The sequence below is a fragment of the Nerophis lumbriciformis genome, linkage group LG25 (genome assembly GCF_033978685.3).
Source record: "Nerophis lumbriciformis linkage group LG25, RoL_Nlum_v2.1, whole genome shotgun sequence".
In the NCBI taxonomy this organism is placed as follows: Eukaryota; Metazoa; Chordata; class Actinopteri; order Syngnathiformes; family Syngnathidae; genus Nerophis; species Nerophis lumbriciformis.
Window position 1 is genome coordinate 38516803 of NC_084572.2, and position 20000 is coordinate 38536802.

A 20000-nucleotide genomic window follows, 5' to 3' on the forward strand; every position below is an offset into this window, starting at 1 on the left:
CAGTAACTACAGTTGGTCGCTACATCTGTAAGTGCAAGTTAAAACTCTACTATGCAAAGCCACAGCAATTTATCAACAACACCCAGAAACTATATATGTTGTTAAAAAAAACAAAAACAAGACCATAAATTCTATGTTAAAATTAATTCTATGTTAAAAAAGTATATTATCACATATTCCAATAATCTTAAATATGTAAATATTTCCTTATGATTTCAAAGAAAGGTATTTGTCATGTTGTACGCTGTAAAAAATAAAGCAGATTTTACAGTAAAAACTGGCAGCGCTCGCCAGAATTTTACATGGAAAAAAAAACTATTGTGCCCCCCCCCCCATTTACAGTAATAAACTGCATCAAAAAGCCACATCAGTGTGTAAAGGATATCACCACATGGGCTCAGGAACACTTCAGAAAACCACTGTCAGTAACTACAGTTGGTCGCTACATCTGTAAGTGCAAGTTAAAACTCTATTATGCAAAGCCACGGCAATTTATCAACAACACCCAGAAACTATATATGTTGTTAAAAAAAAACAAGACCATAAATTCTATGTTAAAATTAATTCTATGTTAAAAAAGTATATTATCACATATTCCAATAATCTTAAATACGTAAATATTTCCTTATGATTTCAAAGAAAGGTATTTGTCATGTTGTACACTGTAAAAAATAAAGTAGATTTTACAGTAAAAACTGACAGCGCTCGCCAGAATTTTACATGGAAAAAAAAACTATTGTGCCGTTTCAGTGTGTAAAGGATATCACCACATGGGCTCAGGAACACTCCAGAAAACCACTGTCAGTAACTACAGTTGGTCGCTACATCTGTAAGTGCAAGTTAAAACTCTATTATGCAAAGCCACAGCAATTTATCAACAACACCCAGAAACTATATATGTTGTTAAAAAAAACCCAAGACCATAAATTCTATGTTAAAATTAATTCTATGTTAAAAAAGTATATTATCACATATTCCAATAATCTTAAATATGTAAATATTTCCTTATGATTTCAAAGAAAGGTATTTGTCATGTTGTGCGCTGTAAAAAATAAAGTAGATTTTACAGTAAAAACTGGCAGCGCTCGCCAGAATTTTACATGGAAAAAAACCCTATTGTGCCGCCCCCCCATTTACAGTAATAAACTGCATCAAAAAGCGACATCAGTGTGTAAAGGATATCACCACATGGGCTCAGGAACACTCCAGAAAACCACTGTCAGTAACTACAGTTGGTCGCTACATCTGTAAGTGCAAGTTAAAACTCTACTATGCAAAGCCACAGCAATTTATCAACAACACCCAGAAACTATATATGTTGTTAAAGAAAAAAAAACAAGACCATAAATTCTATGTTAAAATTAATTCTATGTTAAAAAAGTATATTATCACATATTCCAATAATCTTAAATATGTAAATATTTCCTTATGATTTCAAAGAAAGGTATTTGTCATGTTGTACGCTGTAAAAAATAAAGTAGATTTTACAGTAAAAACTGGCAGCGCTCGCCAGAATTTTACATGGGGAAAAAAAAACTATTGTGCCGTTTTCCCCCCTCCCCCATTTACAGTAATTAACTGCATCAAAAAGCCACATCAGTGTGTAAAGGATATCACCACATGGGCTCAGGAACACTTCAGAAAACCACTGTCAGTAACTACAGTATCGCTACATCTGTAAGTGCAAGTTAAAACTCTATTATGCAAAGCCACGGCAATTTATCAACAACACCCAGAAACTATATATGTTGTTAAAAAAAAAAAAACAAGACCATAAATTCTATGTTAAAATTCTGGTGACTGAGCTGAAAATCTTTAGAATATTTTTTGCACTGTACAAAAAAAAATATATAATAAAAAGTGTAATAACACCATCAGCAGCTTTGCCATATTATCATGGATAAATGTTGCTCGACCATGATTCGTTCCTACCTCCCAGGTAGAGGGGTGAGTCGATGTTGAGCGTGGACTCTTTGCTGAGGGAGTTGATGGACTTTGGCGCCCCGCCATCGATGGACAGCGACAAAGTCTGCTCCGACGCCACCAACTCCACCGCGTGGAAAGTGCCGTCGTTCACCGTCTCCACGCTGAGGGGCAGAGGCGGTCAGAGACGTCGGCGCGGGTCAGGGCAGGCGTTTGCGTACCTGTATATGGCGGACGGAGGGTAGGACCCGGTGTCGTAGCTGACCCGCAGGCGTCCCCGGTAAAGCTCCATGGCGATGTGGTCGTTGTCGCCCTTGTACAACAACACGCCGCTGTCCTCGTCCGTGGCGATCTGAAAGGCACGAGCGCCCGTGAGACCTCATGACGGGACCGGACGGCGAGCCGCGGTCGCACCTGCAGGCTGATGTTGGTCTGCGGGGAGAGCAGGTCGGCGGGGAGCTGCAGGTAAGACCGGCGGTCCACGAAGTTGACGCTGACCAGCGTCTGGCAGCGCTCGCCCTCGTAGCCCTGGAGACACTGGCAGCGGGGCTCGGTGGTCGCCACGACGACGCACTGCGCCCCGTTGAGGCAGTCGTGGTTGTCGCAGGGGCTGGTGCGGGGGAGGACCATGGGAGGGGGCACGTCGCAGAAGAGCCCGCTGCAACACACAAAGCCCGCGTTACCATAAAAAATAAATAAAAAATAAATAAAAATAAAAAAAACAGCCAAATAGCTAAAACTAGTATGCATATATCTAAAAAAAAAGACTTTTTAAAAAATTTTTTTTAAAAAGAAGGGTTTTTAAGCATTTTTTAAAAGCATCCACAGTCTGTGGTGCCCTCAGGTGGTCAGGGAGAGCGTTCTACGTAGTCTTCTCTAGTGTCAACATTTTGTGTTTTTCATATTCAACTGTAAATATTCCGCTTCCCGGTATTTCCATTTCCATTTACAGGGTTCAGTAAATTAATATTTTGCAGTAAAAACTGGCAGCGCTCAACAGAATTTTACCTGCAAAAAAAAATCTATTTTTTTCTTTTTTGTTTTTTAAAATGTACACTGAAAAAAAATAAGTCTATTTTATAGTAAAAACTGGCAGCGCTCAACAGAATTTTACCTGCAAAAAAAAAAATCAATTTTTTTCTTTTTTGTTTTTTATAATATACACTGAAAAAAAATGAAGTCTATTTTACAGTAAAAACTGGCAGTGCTCAACAGAATTTTCCCAAATTTTTATTTTGCCTTTTTTGTTTTTTATGTTGTACACTGAAAAAAAAGTCTATTTTACAGTAAAAACTGGCAGCGCTCAACAGAATTTTACTTAAAAAATGTTTGTAATTTGCCTTTTTTGTTTTTTATGTTGTACACTGAAAAAAAATGAAGTCTATTTTACAGTAAAAACTGGCAGCGCTCAACAGAATTTTACCTGCAAAAAATTTTTTTTTGCCTTATTTGTTTTTTATGTTGTACACTGAAAAAATGAAGTCTAGTTTACAGTAAAAACTGGCAGCGCTCAACGGAATTATCCCCAATTTTTTTTTTTATTTTGCCTTTTTTGTTTTTTATGTTGTACACTGAAAAAAAAAGAGTCTATTTTGCAGTAAAAACTGGCAGCGCACAACGGAATTTTACCTGCAAAAAAATAATATATTTTGCCTTTTTTTGTTTTTTATGTTGTACACTGAAAAAAACAAGAAGTCTATTTTACAGTAAAATCTGGCAGCGCTCAACAGAATTTTCTCTAAAATTTTATTTTTATTTTGCCTTTTTTGTTTTTTATGTTGTACACTGAAAAAAAAAAATCTATTTTGCAGTAAAAACTGGCAGCATTTAACAGAATTTTACCTGCCAAAAAAAAAAAAAGTAGCCTTTTTTGTTTTTTATGTTGTACACTGAAAAAAATTAAGTCTATTTTACCTTAAAAACTGGCAGCGCTCAACAGAATTTTCCCAATTTTTTTTTTAAATTTTGCCTTTTTTGTTGTACACTGAAAAAAAGGTATATTTTACAGTAAAAACTGGCAGCGCTGAACAGAATTTTACTTAAAAAATGTTTTTAATTTGCCTTTTTTGTTTTTTATGTTGTACACTGAAAAAAAAAATGAAGTCTATTTTACAGTAAAAACTGGCAGCGCTCAACAGAATTTTCCCAAATTTTTATTTTTATTTTGCCTTTTTTGTTTTTTATGTTGTACACTGAAAAAAAAGTCTATTTTACAGTAAAAACTGGCAGCGCTCAACAGAATTTTACTTGCAAAAAAAAATCTATTTGGCCTTTTTTGTTTTTTATGTTGTACACTGAAAAAAAAAGAAGTCTATTTTACAGTAAAAACTGGCAGCGCTCAACAGAATTTTACCTGCAAAAATTTTTTTTTTGCCTTATTTGTTTTTTATGTTGTACACTGAAAAAATGAAGTCTATTTTACAGTAAAAACTGGCAGCGCTCAATGGAATTTTCCCAAATTTTTATTTTGCCTTTTTTGTTTTTTATGTTGTACACTGAAAAAAAATGAAGTCTATTTTGCAGTAAAAACTGGCAGCACTCAACAGAATTTTACTTAAAAAATGTTTTTAATTTGCCTTTTTTGTTTTTTATGTTGTACACTGAAAAAAAATGAAGTCTATTTTACAGTAAAAACTGGCAGCGCTCAACAGAATTTTACCTGCAAAAATATTTTTTTTGCCTTATTTGTTTTTTATGTTGTACACTGAAAAAATGAAGTCTATTTTACAGTAAAAACTGGCAGCGCTCAACGGAATTTTCCCAAATTTTTATTTTGCCTTTTTTGTTTTTTATGTTGTACACTGAAAAAAAATGAAGTCTATTTTGCAGTAAAAACTGGCAGCACTCAACAGAATTTTACTTAAAAAATGTTTTTAATTTGCCTTTTTTGTTTTTTATGTTGTACACTGAAAAAAAATGAAGTCTATTTTACAGTAAAAACTGGCAGCGCTCAACAGAATTTTACCTGCAAAAATATTTTTTTTGCCTTATTTGTTTTTTATGTTGTACACTGAAAAAATGAAGTCTATTTTACAGTAAAAACTGGCAGCGCTCAACGGAATTTTCCCAAATTTTTATTTTGCCTTTTTTGTTTTTTATGTTGTACACTGAAAAAAAATGAAGTCTATTTTGCAGTAAAAACTGGCAGCACTCAACAGAATTTTACTTAAAAAATGTTTTTAATTTGCCTTTTTTGTTTTTTATGTTGTACACTGAAAAAAAATGAAGTCTATTTTACAGTAAAAACTGGCAGTGCTCAACAGAATTTTACCTGCAAAAATTTTTTTTTTGCCTTATTTGTTTTTTATGTTGTACACTGAAAAAATGAAGTCTATTTTACAGTAAAAACTGGCAGCGCTCAACGGAATTTTCCCAAATTTTTATTTTGCCTTTTTTGTTTTTTATGTTGTACACTGAAAAAAAATGAAGTCTATTTTGCAGTAAAAACTGGCAGCGCTCAACAGAATTTTACTTAAAAAATGTTTTTAATTTGCCTTTTTTGTTTTTTATGTTGTACACTGAAAAAAAAATGAAGTCTATTTTACAGTAAAAACTGGCAGCGCTCAACAGAATTTTCCCCAATTTTTATTTTGCCTTTTTTGTTTTTTATGTTGTACACTGAAAAAAAAGTCTATTTTACAGAAAAAACTGGCAGCGCTCAACAGAATTTTACCTTCCAAAAAAAATCTATTTTTTCTTTTTTGTTTTTTATGTTACACACTGAAAAAAAATTAAGTCTATTTTACAGTAAAAACTGGCAGCGCTCAACAGAATTTTACTTAAAATTTTTTTTTAATTTGCCTTTTTTGTTTTTTATGTTGTACACTGAAAAAAAATGAAGTCTATTTTACAGTAAAAACTGGCAGCGCTCAACAGAATTTTACCTGCAAAAATTTTTTTTTTGCCTTATTTGTTTTTTATGTTGTACACTGAAAAAATGAAGTCTATTTTACAGTAAAAACTGACAGCGCTCAACAGAATTTTACCTGCAAAAAATTTTTTTTTGCCTTATTTGTTTTTTATGTTGTACACTGAAAAAATGAAGTCTATTTTACAGTAAAAACCGGCAGCGCTCAATGGAATTTTCCCAAATTTTTATTTTGCCTTTTTTGTTTTTTATGTTGTACACTGAAAAAAAATGAAGTCTATTTTGCAGTAAAAACTGGCAGCGCTCAACAGAATTTTACTTAAAAAATGTTTTTAATTTGCCTTTTTTGTTTTTTATGTTGTACACTGAAAAAAAATGAAGTCTATTTTACAGTAAAAACTGGCAGCGCTCAACGGAATTTTCCCAAATTTTTATTTTGCCTTTTTTGTTTTTTATGTTGTACACTGAAAAAAAATGAAGTCTATTTTGCAGTAAAAACTGGCAGCACTCAACAGAATTTTACTTAAAAAATGTTTTTAATTTGCCTTTTTTGTTTTTTATGTTGTACACTGAAAAAAAATGAAGTCTATTTTACAGTAAAAACTGGCAGCGCTCAACAGAATTTTACTTAAAAAATGTTTTTAATTTGCCTTTTTTGTTTTTTATGTTGTACACTGAAAAAAATAAGAAGTCTATTTTACAGTAAAAACTGGCAGCGCTCAACAGAATTTTCCCCAATTTTTATTTTGCCTTTTTTGTTTTTTATGTTGTTCACTGAAAAAAAAGTATATTTTACAGTAAAAACTGGCAGTGCTCAACAGAATTTTACCTGCAAAATTTTTTTTTGTTGCCTTTTTTGTTTTTTATGTTGTACACTGAAAAAAATGAAGTCTATTTTACCTTAAAAACTGGCAGCGTTCAACAAAATTTTCCCAATTTTTTTTTTATTTTGCCTTTTTTGTTTTTTTATGTTGTACACTGAAAAAAATTAAGTCTATTTTACAGTAAAAACTGGCAGCGCTCAACAGAATTTTCCCAAATTTTTATTTTTATTTTGCCTTTTTTGTTTTTTATGTTATACACTGAAAAAAAATTAAGTCTATTTTACAGTAAAAACTGGCAGTGCTCAACAGAATTTTCCCACATTTTTATTTTGCCTTTTTTGTTTTTTATGTTACACACTGAAAAAAAATTAAGTCTATTTTACAGTAAAAACTGGCAGCGCTCAACAGAATTTTACCTGCAAAAAAAAATATTTTTGTTAATTTTTTTTTTTATATTGTACACTGAAAAAAAAATTAAGTCTATTTTACAGTAAAAACTGGCAGCGCTCAACAGAATTTTCCCCAATTGTTATTTTTATTTTGCCTTTTTTGTTTTTTATGTTGTACACTGAAAAAAAAAAGAAGTCTAATTTACAGTAAAAACTGGCAGCGCTCAACAGAATTTTCCAAAATTTTGCCTTTTTTGTTTTTTATGTTGTACACTGAAAAAAAGTCTTTTTTGCAGTAAAAACTGGCAGCGCTCAACAGAATTTTACCTGCAAAAAAAAAAATCTATTTTTTTCTTTTTTGTTTTTTATGTTGTACACTGAAAAAAAATGAAGTCTATTTTACAGTAAAAACTGGCAGCGCTCAACAGAATTTTACCCAATTTTTATTTTGCCTTTTTTGTTTTTTATGTTGTTCACTGAAAAAAAAGTATATTTTACAGTAAAAACTGGCAGTGCTCAACAGAATTTTACCTGCAAAAAAATTTTTTTTTGCCTTTTTTGTTTTTTATGTTGTACACTGAAAAAAATTAAGTCTATTTTACCTTAAAAACTGGCAGCGTTCAACAACATTTTCCCAATTTTTTTTTTTTTTGCCTTTTTTGTTTTTTATGTTGTACACTGAAAAAAAATTAAGTCTATTTTACAGTGAAAACTGGCAGCGCTCAACAGAATTTTCCCAAATTTTTATTTTTATTTTGCCTTTTTTGTTTTTTATGTTGTACACTGAAAAAAAAGTATATTTTACAGTAAAAACTGGCAGCGCTCAACGGAATTTTCCCAAATTTTTATTTTGCCTTTTTTGTTTTTTATGTTGTACACTGAAAAAAAATGAAGTCTATTTTACAGTAAAAACTGGCAGCGCTCAACAGAATTTTACCTGCAAAAATTTTTTTTTTGCCTTTTTTGTTTTTTATGTTGTACACTGAAAAAAATGAAGTCTATTTTACAGTAAAAACTGGCAGCGCTCAACGGAATTTTCCCAAATTTTTATTTTGCCTTTTTTGTTTTTTATGCTGTACATTGAAAAAAAAGAAGTCTATTTTACAGTAAAAACTGGCAGCGCTCAACAGAATTTTCCCAAATTTTTATTTTGCCTTTTTTGTTGTACACTGAAAAAAAGTCTATTTTACAGTAAAAACTGGCAGCGCTCAACAGAATTTTACTTAAAAAATGTTTTTAATTGGCCTTTTTTGTTTTTTATGTTGTACACTGAAAAAAAGTCTATTTTACAGTAAAAACTGGCAGCGCTCAACAGAATTTTACCTGCAAAAAAAAAATGTTTAGCCTTTTTTGTTTTTTATGTTGTACACTGAAAACAATTAAGTCTATTTTACCTTAAAAACTGGCAGCGCTCAACAGAATTTTCCCAATTTTTTTTTTATTTTGCCTTTTTTGTTTTTTATGCTGTACACTGAAAAAAAAAGAAGTCTATTTTGCAGTAAAAACTGGCAGCGCTCAACAGAATTTTACCTGCAAAAAAAAATCTATTTTTTTCTTTTTTATGTTGTACACTGAAAAAAAATTAAGTCTATTTTACAGTAAAAACTGGCAGCGCTCAACAGAATTTTCCCAAATTTTTATTTTGCCTTTTTTGTTTTTTATGTTGTACACTGAAAAAAAATGAAGTCTATTTTGCAGTAAAAACTGGCAGCGCTCAACAGAATTTTACCTGCAAAAATGTTTTTAATTTGCCTTTTTTGTTTTTTATGTTGTACACTGAAAAAAAATGAAGTCTATTTTGCAGTAAAAACTGGCAGCGCTCAACAGAATTTTACTTAAAAAATGTTTTTAATTTGCCTTTTTTGTTTTTTATGTTGTACACTGAAAAAAAATGAAGTCTATTTTACAGTAAAAACTGGCAGCGCTCAACAGAATTTTACCTGCAAAAATTTTTTTTTTGCCTTATTTGTTTTTTATGTTGTACACTGAAAAAAATGAAGTCTATTTTACAGTAAAAACTGGCAGCGCTCAACAGAATTTTACCTGCAAAAAAAAAAAAAAAATTTTTCTTTTTGTTTTTTATGTTGTACACTGAAAAAAAATTAAGTCTATTTTACAGTAAAAACTGGCAGCGCTCAACAGAATTTTCCCAAATTTTTATTTTTATTTTGTCTTTTTTGTTTTTTATGTTGTACACTGAAAAAAATTTCTATTTTACAGTAAAAACTGGCAGCGCTCAACAGAATTTTACTTAAAAAATGTTTTTAATTTGCCTTTTTTGTTTTTTATGTTGTACACTGAAAACAAATGAAGTCTATTTTACAGTAAAAACTGGCAGCGCTCAACAGAATTTTACCTGCAAAAAAAATCTATTTTTTTCTTTTTTGTTTTTTATGTTGTACACTGAAAAAAAATGAAGTCTATTTTACAGTAAAAACTGGCAGCGCTCAACAGAATTTTCCCCAATTTTTATTTTGCCTTTTTTGTTTTTTATGTTGTTCACTGAAAAAAAAGTATATTTTACAGTAAAAACTGGCAGTGCTCAACAGAATTTTACCTGCAAAAAAATTTTTTTTTGCCTTTTTTGTTTTTTATGTTGTACACTGAAAAAAATGAAGTCTATTTTACAGTAAAAACTGGCAGCGCTCAACAAAATTTTCCCAATTTTTTTTTTTTTTTGCCTTTTTTGTTTTTTATGTTGTACACTGAAAAAAAATGAAGTCTATTTTACAGTGAAAACTGGCAGCGCTCAACAGAATTTTCCCAAATTTTTATTTTTATTTTGCCTTTTTTGTTTTTTATGTTGTACACTGAAAAAAAAGTCTATTTTACAGTAAAAACTGGCAGCGCTCAACAGAATTTTCCCCAATTTTTATTTTGCCTTTTTTGTTTTTTATGTTGTACACTGAAAAAAAGTCTATTTTACAGTAAAAACTGGCAGCGCTCAACAGAATTTTACCTGCAAAAAAAAAATGTTTAGCCTTTTTTGTTTTTTATGTTGTACACTGAAAACAATTAAGTCTATTTTACCTTAAAAACTGGCAGCGCTCAACAGAATTTTCCCAATTTTTTTTTTATTTTGCCTTTTTTGTTTTTTATGCTGTACACTGAAAAAAAAAGAAGTCTATTTTGCAGTAAAAACTGGCAGCGCTCAACAGAATTTTACCTGCAAAAAAAAATCTATTTTTTTCTTTTTTATGTTGTACACTGAAAAAAAATTAAGTCTATTTTACAGTAAAAACTGGCAGCGCTCAACAGAATTTTACTTAAAAAATGTTTTTAATTTGCCTTTTTTGTTTTTTATGTTGTACACTGAAAACAAATTAAGTCTATTTTGCAGTAAAAACTGGCAGCGCACAACAGAATTTTACCTGCAAAAAAATATGTATATATTTTGCCTTTTTTGTTTTTCATGTTGTACATTGAAAAAAATTAAGTCTATCTTACAGTAAAAACTGGCAGCACTCAACAGAATTTTCCCTAAATTTTTTTTAATTTTGCCTTTTTTGTTTTTTATGTTGTACACTGAAAAAAAAGTATATTTTACAGTAAAAACTGGCAGCGCTCAACAGAATTTTACCTGCAAAAAAAAATTTTTTTTTGCCTTTTTTGTCTTTTATGTTGTACACTGAAAAAAATGAAGTCTATTTTACCTTAAAAACTGGCAGTGTTCAACAAAATGTTCCCAATTTTTTTTTAATTTTGCTTTTTTTGTTTTTTATGTTGTACACTGAAAAAAATGAAGTCTATTTTACAGTAAAAAACTGGCAGCGCTCAACAGAATTTTATCCGCTAAAATTTTTTTTGTGCCTTTTTTTTTTTTCATTTACAGTGATAAATATTATATTATATTTTGATGACTTGGCTTATTTCATCAACATGATCTTAAAACGAGCATAATATGCCTTTTCCAACCACCTTTGACACACCTTTTATCCCCACTCGTCGGTCTTTGCGCGTCCAGGTTACCGCTCACGTGAGTGACAGGCCGAAAAGCTACGACACGCTTTTTTTTTTTTCTCGACTTTTTCCCCTCGAGTCCGTAAGTCTACACTCACGCCATCTCTGCTGTGAAAGAAGTGAGCGCCTCACCTGTACCCCTCCGGACACACACAGGTGTATCCATCCACCGCGTCGATGCACTGGGCGCCATTCTGACACTTGTTCTCATCGCAGTCGTTATGATCCGTCTCGCAGTGCTCGCCGACGTACCCTGGGGTGCACTCACACCTACGACACACACACACACACACACACACACGCACACACACACACAAGCATGTTGGAATCAAACTTGACAGCACCGACCGACTCTAGTTTGTGTGTTTGCTTGTCAAGTCACTCACTTGTATCCCTGAGGGGTGAGTATGCACTTTGAGTCGTGCTGACACGGGTTCAATTCCGGAGCGCAGAAATCCAGTTTCTCCTCACAAAGCTCCCCTAGGAGCACACACACACACACACACACACACACACACACACACACACACACACACACACACACACACACACACACACACACACACTCATTAGAAAACCAGGTGTGTGCTGATGTGTGGAATTTATGCCAGTTTGGAACTATAGGTGAGACTACATGTGAAGAATTGTTGTCGACTCAAAGAAGATCATTTTAGTCTCAAAGTGTGGAGGGAAATTACTGCCAAAACTCCTCAAAAACACGCAAAAATCTTTTCACTCCCGACCGACGATTTTGCAAGTATAAGAAATTATTTTCGTCAATTAAAAAAGCAATTTGCGAGAAAATAATGATTAAAAAATTCATTTAAAAAACGATTTGCAAATGTTTTTTTGTTTTATTTTTACAGGTAAAACAATTTGCTGGTATGAAAACTATTTTCTTCAATTAAAAACGATTCAAATAAATTTTTTATTTTTTTTTATTCTATTGTAAAACGATTTGCAAGTTGAAAAAAACAAACATTTTCTGTGAGTAAAAAAACATTCCGGAGTATGAAAATAATTTTCCTCAAGTAAAAAAACGACCACACACACATTAAAATAAATCAATTAAAAAGTAAAAAAATAAAAAAATTTCAGCAAGACATTTTTTTTTGTAAGTGAGAAAACTTTACGCAAGTAAATTATAATTTTTTTTTCAATGAAAAAATGATTCGCAAGTCAAAACATTTTTTTTCCGCAAGTATATTAATATTTGTTCTTCAATTAAAAAAAAGCAATTAGCAAGAAAATACTAATAAAAAAATTCATTTAAAAAACGATTTGCAAATGTTTTTTTTTTTTTTTTTAAAGTAAAACAATTTGCTGGTATAAAAACAATTTTCTTCAATTAAAAATGATAAAAAAAACAATAAAAAAACTATTTTATTCAATTGTAAAACGATTTGCAAGTTGAGAAGTTTTTTTTCTGTGAGTAAAAAAACATTTGTGAGTATGAAAATAATTTTCCTCAAGTAAAAAAACTATCACACACATTAAAAAAATCAATTCAAAAATAATTAAAAAAAATTCAGCAAGAAAAAAAAAATTTGTATGTGAGAAAACTTTACGCAAATAAATTATAATTTTTTTTCAATGAAAAAATGATTCGCAAGTTAAAACATTTTTTTTCCGCAAGTGTATAAATATTTGTTCTTCAATTAAAAAAGCAATTAGCAAGAAAATACTAATAAAAAAATTCATTTAAAAAACGATTTGCAAATGTTTTTTGTTTTTTTTTAAAAGTAAAACAATTTGCTGGTATAAAAACAATTTTCTTCAATTAAAAACGATAAAAAACAATTAAAAAAAACTATTTTATTCAATTATAAAACGATTTGCAAGTTGAAAAGTTTTTTATCTGTGAGTAAAAAAACATTTGTGAGTATGAAAATAATTTTCCTCAAGTAAAAAAACTATCACACACATTAAAAAAATCAATTCAAAAATAATTAAAAAAAATTCAGCAAGAAAAAAAAAATTTGTATGTGAGAAAACTTTACGCAAATAAATTATAATTTTTTTTCAATTAAAAAACAATTCGCAAGTCAAAACATTTTTTTTCCGCATGTATATAAATATTTGTTCTTCAATTAAAAAAGCAATCAGCAGGAAAATACTAATAAAAAAATTCATTTAAAAAACGATTTGCAAATGTTTTTTTGTTTTTTTAAAAAAGTAAAACAATTTGCTGGTTTAAAAACAATTTTCTTCAATTAAAAACGATAAAAAAAACAATAAAAAAACTATTTTGTTCAATTGTAAAACGATTTGCAAGTTGAAAAGTTTTTTTTCTGTGAGTAAAAAAACATTTGTGAGTATGAAAATAATTTTCCTCAAGTAAAAAAAACTATCACACACATTATAAAAATCAATTCAAAAATAATTAAAAGAAATTCAGCAAGAAAAAAAAAATTTGTAAGTGAGAAAACTTTACGCAAATAAATTATAATTTTTTTTCAATGAAAAAATGATTCGCAAGTCAAAACATTTTTTTTCCGCAAGTACCGGTATATAAATATTTGTTCTTCAATTAAAAAAAAAGCAATTAGCAAGAAAATACTAATAAAAAAATTCATTTAAAAAACGATTTGCAAATGTTTTTTTGTTTTTTTTTTAAAGTAAAACAATTTGCTGGTATAAAAACAATTTTCTTCAATTAAAAACGATAAAAAAACTATTAAAAAAACTATTTTATTCAATTGTAAAACGATTTGCAAGTTGAAAAGTTTTTTTTCTGTGAGTAAAAAAACATTTGTGAGTATGAAAATAATTTTCCTCAAGTAAAAAAACTATCACACACATTATAAAAATCAATTCAAAAATAATTAAAAGAAATTCAGCAAGAAAAAAAAAATTTGTAAGTGAGAAAACTTTACGCAAATAAATTATAATTTTTTTCAATGAAAAAATGATTCGCAAGTCAAAACATTTTTTTTCTGCAAGTGTATAAATATTTGTTCTTCAATTAAAAAAGCAATTAGCAAGAAAATACTAATAAAAAAATTCATTTAAAAAACGATTTTCAAATGTTTTTTGTTTTTTTTAAAAAGTAAAACAATTTGCTGGTATAAAAACAATTTTCTTCAATTAAAAACGATAAAAAACAATTAAAAAAAACTATTTTATTCAATTATAAAACGATTTGCAAGTTGAAAAGTTTTTTTTCTGTGAGTAAAAAAACATTTGTGAGTATGAAAATAATTTTCCTCAAGTAAAAAAACTATCACACACATTAAAAAAATCAATAAAAAAATAATAAAAACATTTCAGCAAGAAAAAAAAATTTGTAAGTGAGAAAACTTTACGCAAGTAAATTATCATTTTTTTTCAATGGAAAAATGATTCGCAAGTCAAAACATTTTTTTTCCGCAAGTATATAAATATTTGTTCTTCAATTAAAAAAGCAATTAGCAAGAAAATACTAATAAAAAAATTCATTTAAAAAACGATTTGCAAATGTTTTTTTGTTTTTTTTTAAAGTAAAACAATTTGCTGGTATAAAAACAATTTTCTTCAATTAAAAACGATAAAAAAAACAATAAAAAAACTATTTTATTCAATTGTAAAACGATTTGCAAGTTGAGAAGTTTTTTTTCTGTGAGTAAAAAAACATTTGTGAGTATGAAAATAATTTTCCTCAAGTAAAAAAACTATCACACACATTAAAAAAATCAATTCAAAAATAATTAAAAAAAATTCAGCAAGAAAAAAAAAATTTGTATGTGAGAAAACTTTACGCAAATAAATTATAATTTTTTTTCAATGAAAAAATGATTCGCAAGTCAAAACATTTTTTTCCCGCAAGTGTATAAATATTTGTTCTTCAATTAAAAAAGCAATTAGCAAGAAAATACTAATACAAAAATTCATTTAAAAAACGATTTGCAAATGTTTTTTGTTTTTTTTAAAAAGTAAAACAATTTGCTGGTATAAAAACAATTTTCTTCAATTAAAAACGATAAAAAAAACAATTTAAAAAAATGTTTTATTCAATTGTAAAACGATTTGCAAGTTGAAAAGTTTTTTTTCTGTGAGTAAAAAAACATTTGTGAGTATGAAAATAATTTTCCTCAAGTAAAAAAACGATCACACACATTAAAAAAATCAATTCAAAAATAATTAAAAAAAAATTCAGCAAGAAAAAAAAAAATTTTAAGTGAGAAAACTTTACGTAAATAAATTATAATTTTTTTTCAATGAAAAAATGATTCGCAAGTCAAAGTATTTTTTTCCCGCAAGTATATAAATATTTGTTCTTCAATTAAAAAAGCAATTAGCAAGAAAATATTAATTAAAAAAATCATTTAAAAAACGATTTGCAAATGTTTTTTGTTTTTTTTAAAAAGTAAAACAATTTGCTGGTATAAAAACAATTTCCTTCAATTAAAAACGATAAAAAAACTATTAAAAAAACTATTTTATTCAATTGTAAAACGATTTGCAAGTTGAAAAGTTTTTTTTCTGTGAGTAAAAAAACATTTGTGAGTATGAAAATAATTTTCCTCAAGTAAAAAAACGATCACACACATTAAAAAAATCAATTCAAAAATGATTAAAAAAAATTCAGCAAGAAAAAAAAAATTTTTAAGTGAGAAAACTACGTAAATAAATTATAATTTTTTTTCAATGAAAAAATGATTCGCAAGTCAAAGTATTTTTTTCCCGCAAGTATATAAATATTTGTTCTTCAATTAAAAAAGCAATTAGCAAGAAAATATTAATTAAAAAAATCATTTAAAAAACGATTTGCAAATGTTTTTTTGTTTTTGAGTAAAAAAACATTTGTGAGTATGAAAATAATTTTCCTCAAGTAAAAAAACTATCACACACATTAAAAAAATCAATTCAAAATAATAATAAAAACATTTTCAGCAAGAAAAAAAATGTGTAAGTGAGAAAACTTTAGGCAAGTAAATTATAATTTTTTCCCCCGCAAGTTTAACATTTTTTTTTTCTTCAATTAAAAAACACATAGCAATACAATGAAAAAAAATTCAATGAAAACATTTTTTGCAAGTAATTGTAATTGTAATTCTAACAATGTTGTTTTTCAATTAAAAATGATTTAAGTAAACAACAATTTTATTCAATAAAAAAAAAATTTGCAGGTACATTTTTTTTCTTCAATTAAAAAACGATTTGCAAGTCAAAGAAGAGATATTCTGCAAGTAAAGAAACGATTGGCAAAAGAAAAAATGTTCAACTAAAAAAACGATTTGCAAGTATAAAAACAAATTTCTTCACTTAAAAATCTATTTAAAAGGAAAAACGTTTTTTTCTGCAAAAAAAAAAATACACAAGTGGGAAAGCGATACAAAAAACGATTTGCAAGTACAAAACAAATGTGCAAGTAAAACTTTTTTTGCAAGTACAACAACGTTGTTTTTTTAAAAAAATGAAAAACGATTTAAGAAAACAACAATTTTATTCAATAAATTTTTTTTTTGCAAGTACAAAAAAAATGTTGTGCAAGTAAAATTTTTTTTTTTGCAAGTATAACAACGTTGTTTTTTTTAAATTAAAAACGATTTAAGTAAACAACAATTTTATTCAAAAAAAAAAAAATTGCAGGTAATTTTTTTTTTCTTCAATTAAAAAATGATTCGCAAGTCAAAAAATAGATATTCTGCAAGTAAAGAAACGATTGGCAAAAGAAAACATGTTCAACTAAAAAAACGATTTGCAAGTATAAAAACACATTTCTTCACTTAAAAATCTATTTAAAAGGAAAAACGTTTTTTTCTGCAAAAAAAAAAATACACAAGTGGGAAAGCGATACAAAAAACGATTTGCAAGTACAAAACAAATGTGCAAGTAAAACTTTTTTGCAAGTATAACAACGTTGTTTTTAAAAAAAAATTAAAAACAATTTAAGAAAACAATTTTATTCAATAAAAAGTTTTTTTGCAAGTACAAAAAAATGTGCAAGTAAAACTTTTTTTTTGCAAGTATAAAAACGTTTTTTTTAAAATTAAAAACGATTTAAGTAAACAACAATTTTATTCAATAAAAAAAAAATTTGCAGGTACATTTTTTTTCTTCAATTAAAAATGATTCGCAAGTCAAAAAAGAGATATTCTGCAGGTAAAGAAACGATTCGCAAAAGAAGAAAAAAATGTTCAACTAAAAAAACGATTTGCAAGTATAAAAACACATTTCTTTACCTCAAAATCTATTTAAAAGAAAAAAAATACATTTCTGCAAAAATAAATAAATAAATACACAAGTGGGACAACTATACAAAAAACGATTTGGAAGTATAAAAAACACTTTCCTCAAGTTAAAAAACGATGAAAGTAACAACTTTTTTTAAATTAAAAAAACGTTTCGCGAGTAAAAAATAAATAAATCTTAATTAAAAAATTTTTTTATGCCTTTTGACATATCAGGGCCATTTAATGACGACTTGACATTTTTACATATGGCTCCTTTAAGTTGGCAGTAATATTCCAGCCTATGTGATCCACACACTTGCACTCAGAGCACCTGTAATTCCCACTCTGCAACGACAGGTGGTGCTGCTGAGTCAATTTCCTGTTTGCGCATGGTGCCGTCCGACGAAGAGAAGACCAAGCTCAACCTGTAAGTTAACCTGCAAGTTTCCCCCTCTCTTCTGTCCGCCATTTTACTCCCCACCCTGCTGCTTCTTGTTATTTTCGGCGGACGGCACAATGCGCACATGGTTTGCGGTACAATACAATATAGTCAAATATGTGTATTGTTGGGTTTAGAAGAGCAAAAAGACATAATTTTAAGTTTATTTTCAAGGAAATGACACAAAACAAGCAGGCTTGTAAATTATTAAAACCACTGCACGTGGGGATGGAGAGTAACAACATTTGCCAATTAAATAGCATGCAAAAATAAAACACTAAAACATGCATTTTGAATACATAAAGCCTTGTTTCTCAAACTGATGTACCACTGCTGGTTTGACATGGAAACAACACAAATTAAATGTTATTAGCAAACATTGTGCTGGAAAATTCATTTTGAATGTGACCAGAAAAGGTACTGGAAGAGTTTAATGCGAGTAGAAAAGGTACTTGAAGAGTTTAACGCGAGTAGAAAAGGTACTTGAAGAGTTTAATGCGAGTAGAAAAGGTACTGGAAGAGTTTAATGCGAGTAGAAAAGGTACTTGAAGAGTTTAATGTGAGTAGAAAAGGTACTTGAAGAGTTTAATGCGAGTAGAAAAGGTACTTGAAGAGTTTAACGCGAGTAGAAAAAATACTTGAAGAGTTTAATGCGAGTAGAAAAGGTACTTGAAGAGTTTAACGCGAGTAGAAAAGGTACTTGAAGAGTTTAACGTGAGTAGAAAAGGTACTTGAAGAGTTTAACGCGAGTAGAAAAGGTACTTGAAGAGTTTAATGTGAGTAGAAAAGGTACTTGAAGAGTTTAATGTGAGTAGAAAAGGTACTTGAAGAGTTTAACGCGAGTAGAAAAGGTACTTGAAGAGTTTAAAGTGAGTAGAAAAGGTGCTTGAAGAGTTTAATGCGAGTAGATAAGGTCCTTGAAGAGTTTAACGCGAGTAGAAAAGGTACTTGAAGAGTTTAATGTGAGTAGAAAAGGTACTTGAAGAGTTTAACGCGAGTAGAAAAGGTACTTTAAGAGTTTAATGCGAGTAGAAAAGGTACTTGAAGAGTTTAACGCGAGTAGAAAAGGTACTTGAAGAGTTTAACGCGAGTAGAAAAAGTACTGGAAGAGTTTAACGCGAGTAGAAAAGGTACATGAAGAGTTTAATGCGAGTAGAAAGTTACTTGAAGAGTTTAACGCGAGTAGAAAAGGTACTTGAAGAGTTTAACGCGAGTAGAAAAGGTACTTGAAGAGTTTAACGCGAGTAGAAAAGGTACTGGAAGAGTTTAATGCAAGTAGAAAAGGTAATTGAAGAGTTTAACGCGAGTAGAAAAGGTACTGGAAGAGTTTAACGCGAGTAAAAAAGGTACCGGAAGAGTTTAATGCGAGTAGAAAAGGTACTTGAAGAGTTTAACGCGAGTAGAAAAGGTACTTGAAGTGTTTAAGGTGAGTAGAAAAGGTACTTGAAGAGTTTAACGCGAGTAGAAAAGGTACTTGAAGAGTTTAACGCAAGTAGAAAAGGCACTTGAAGAGTTTAACGCGAGTAGAAAAGGTACTTGAAGAGTTTAACGCGAGTAGAAAAGGTACTTGAAGAGTTTAACGCGAGTAGAAAAGGTACTTGAAGATTTTAATGTGAGTAAAAAAGGTACTTGAAGAGTTGAATGCGAGTAGAATAGGTACTTGAAGAGTTTAACGCGAGTAGAAAAGGTACTTGAAGAGTTTAACGCGAGTAGAACAGGTACTGGAAGAGTTTAACATGAGTAGAAAAGGTACTTGAAGAGTTTAACGCGAGTAGAAAAGGTACTTGAAGAGTTTAACGCGAGTAGAAAAGGTACTTGAAGAGTTTAACGCGAGTAGAAAAGGTACTTGAAGAGTTTAACGCGAGTAGAAAAGGTACTTGAAGAGTTTAACGCGAGTAGAAAAGGTACTGGAAGAGTTTAATGCGAGTAGATAAGGTCCTTGAAGAGTTTAACGCGAGTAGAAAAGGTACTTGAAGAGTTGAATGCGAGTAGAAAAGGTACTTGAAGAGTTTAATGAGAGTAGAAAAGGTACTTGAAGAGTTTAACACGAGTAGAAAAGGTACTTGAAGAGTTTAATGCGAGTAGAAAAGGTACTTGAAGAGTTGAATGCAAGTAGAAAAGGTACTTGAAGAGTTTAACGCGAGTAGAAAAGGTACTTGAAGAGTTGAATGCGAGTAGAATAGGTACTTGAAGAGTTTAACGCGAGTAGAAAAGGTACTTGAAGAGTTTAACGCGAGTAGAACAGGTACTGGAAGAGTTTAACATGAGTAGAAAAGGTACTTGAAGAGTTTAACGCGAGTAGAAAAGGTACTTGAAGAGTTTAACGCGAGTAGAAAAGGTACTTGAAGAGTTTAACGCGAGTAGAAAAGGTACTTGAAGAGTTTAACGCGAGTAGAAAAGGTACTTGAAGAGTTTAACGCGAGTAGAAAAGGTACTGGAAGA

At 29.5% G+C, this 20000-nt stretch overlaps 1 protein-coding gene across 3 annotated transcripts in view; it reads right to left on the reverse strand.

Moving 5' to 3' along the window:
* slit2 (slit homolog 2 (Drosophila)) overlaps positions 1-20000 on the reverse strand; it is a 595329-nt gene that overhangs the window by 18034 nt on the left and 557295 nt on the right. For all 3 annotated transcript variants that reach the window (XM_061984403.2, XM_061984402.2, XM_061984404.2), the window contains 5 exons: positions 11351-11444; positions 11097-11234; positions 2338-2581; positions 2145-2275; positions 1933-2087 (listed from right to left, as the gene is read on the reverse strand). In XM_061984403.2, the coding sequence (XP_061840387.2) occupies positions 1933-2087; positions 2145-2275; positions 2338-2581; positions 11097-11234; positions 11351-11444 (762 nt within the window). The remainder of the gene's footprint in view (positions 1-1932; positions 2088-2144; positions 2276-2337; positions 2582-11096; positions 11235-11350; positions 11445-20000) is intronic.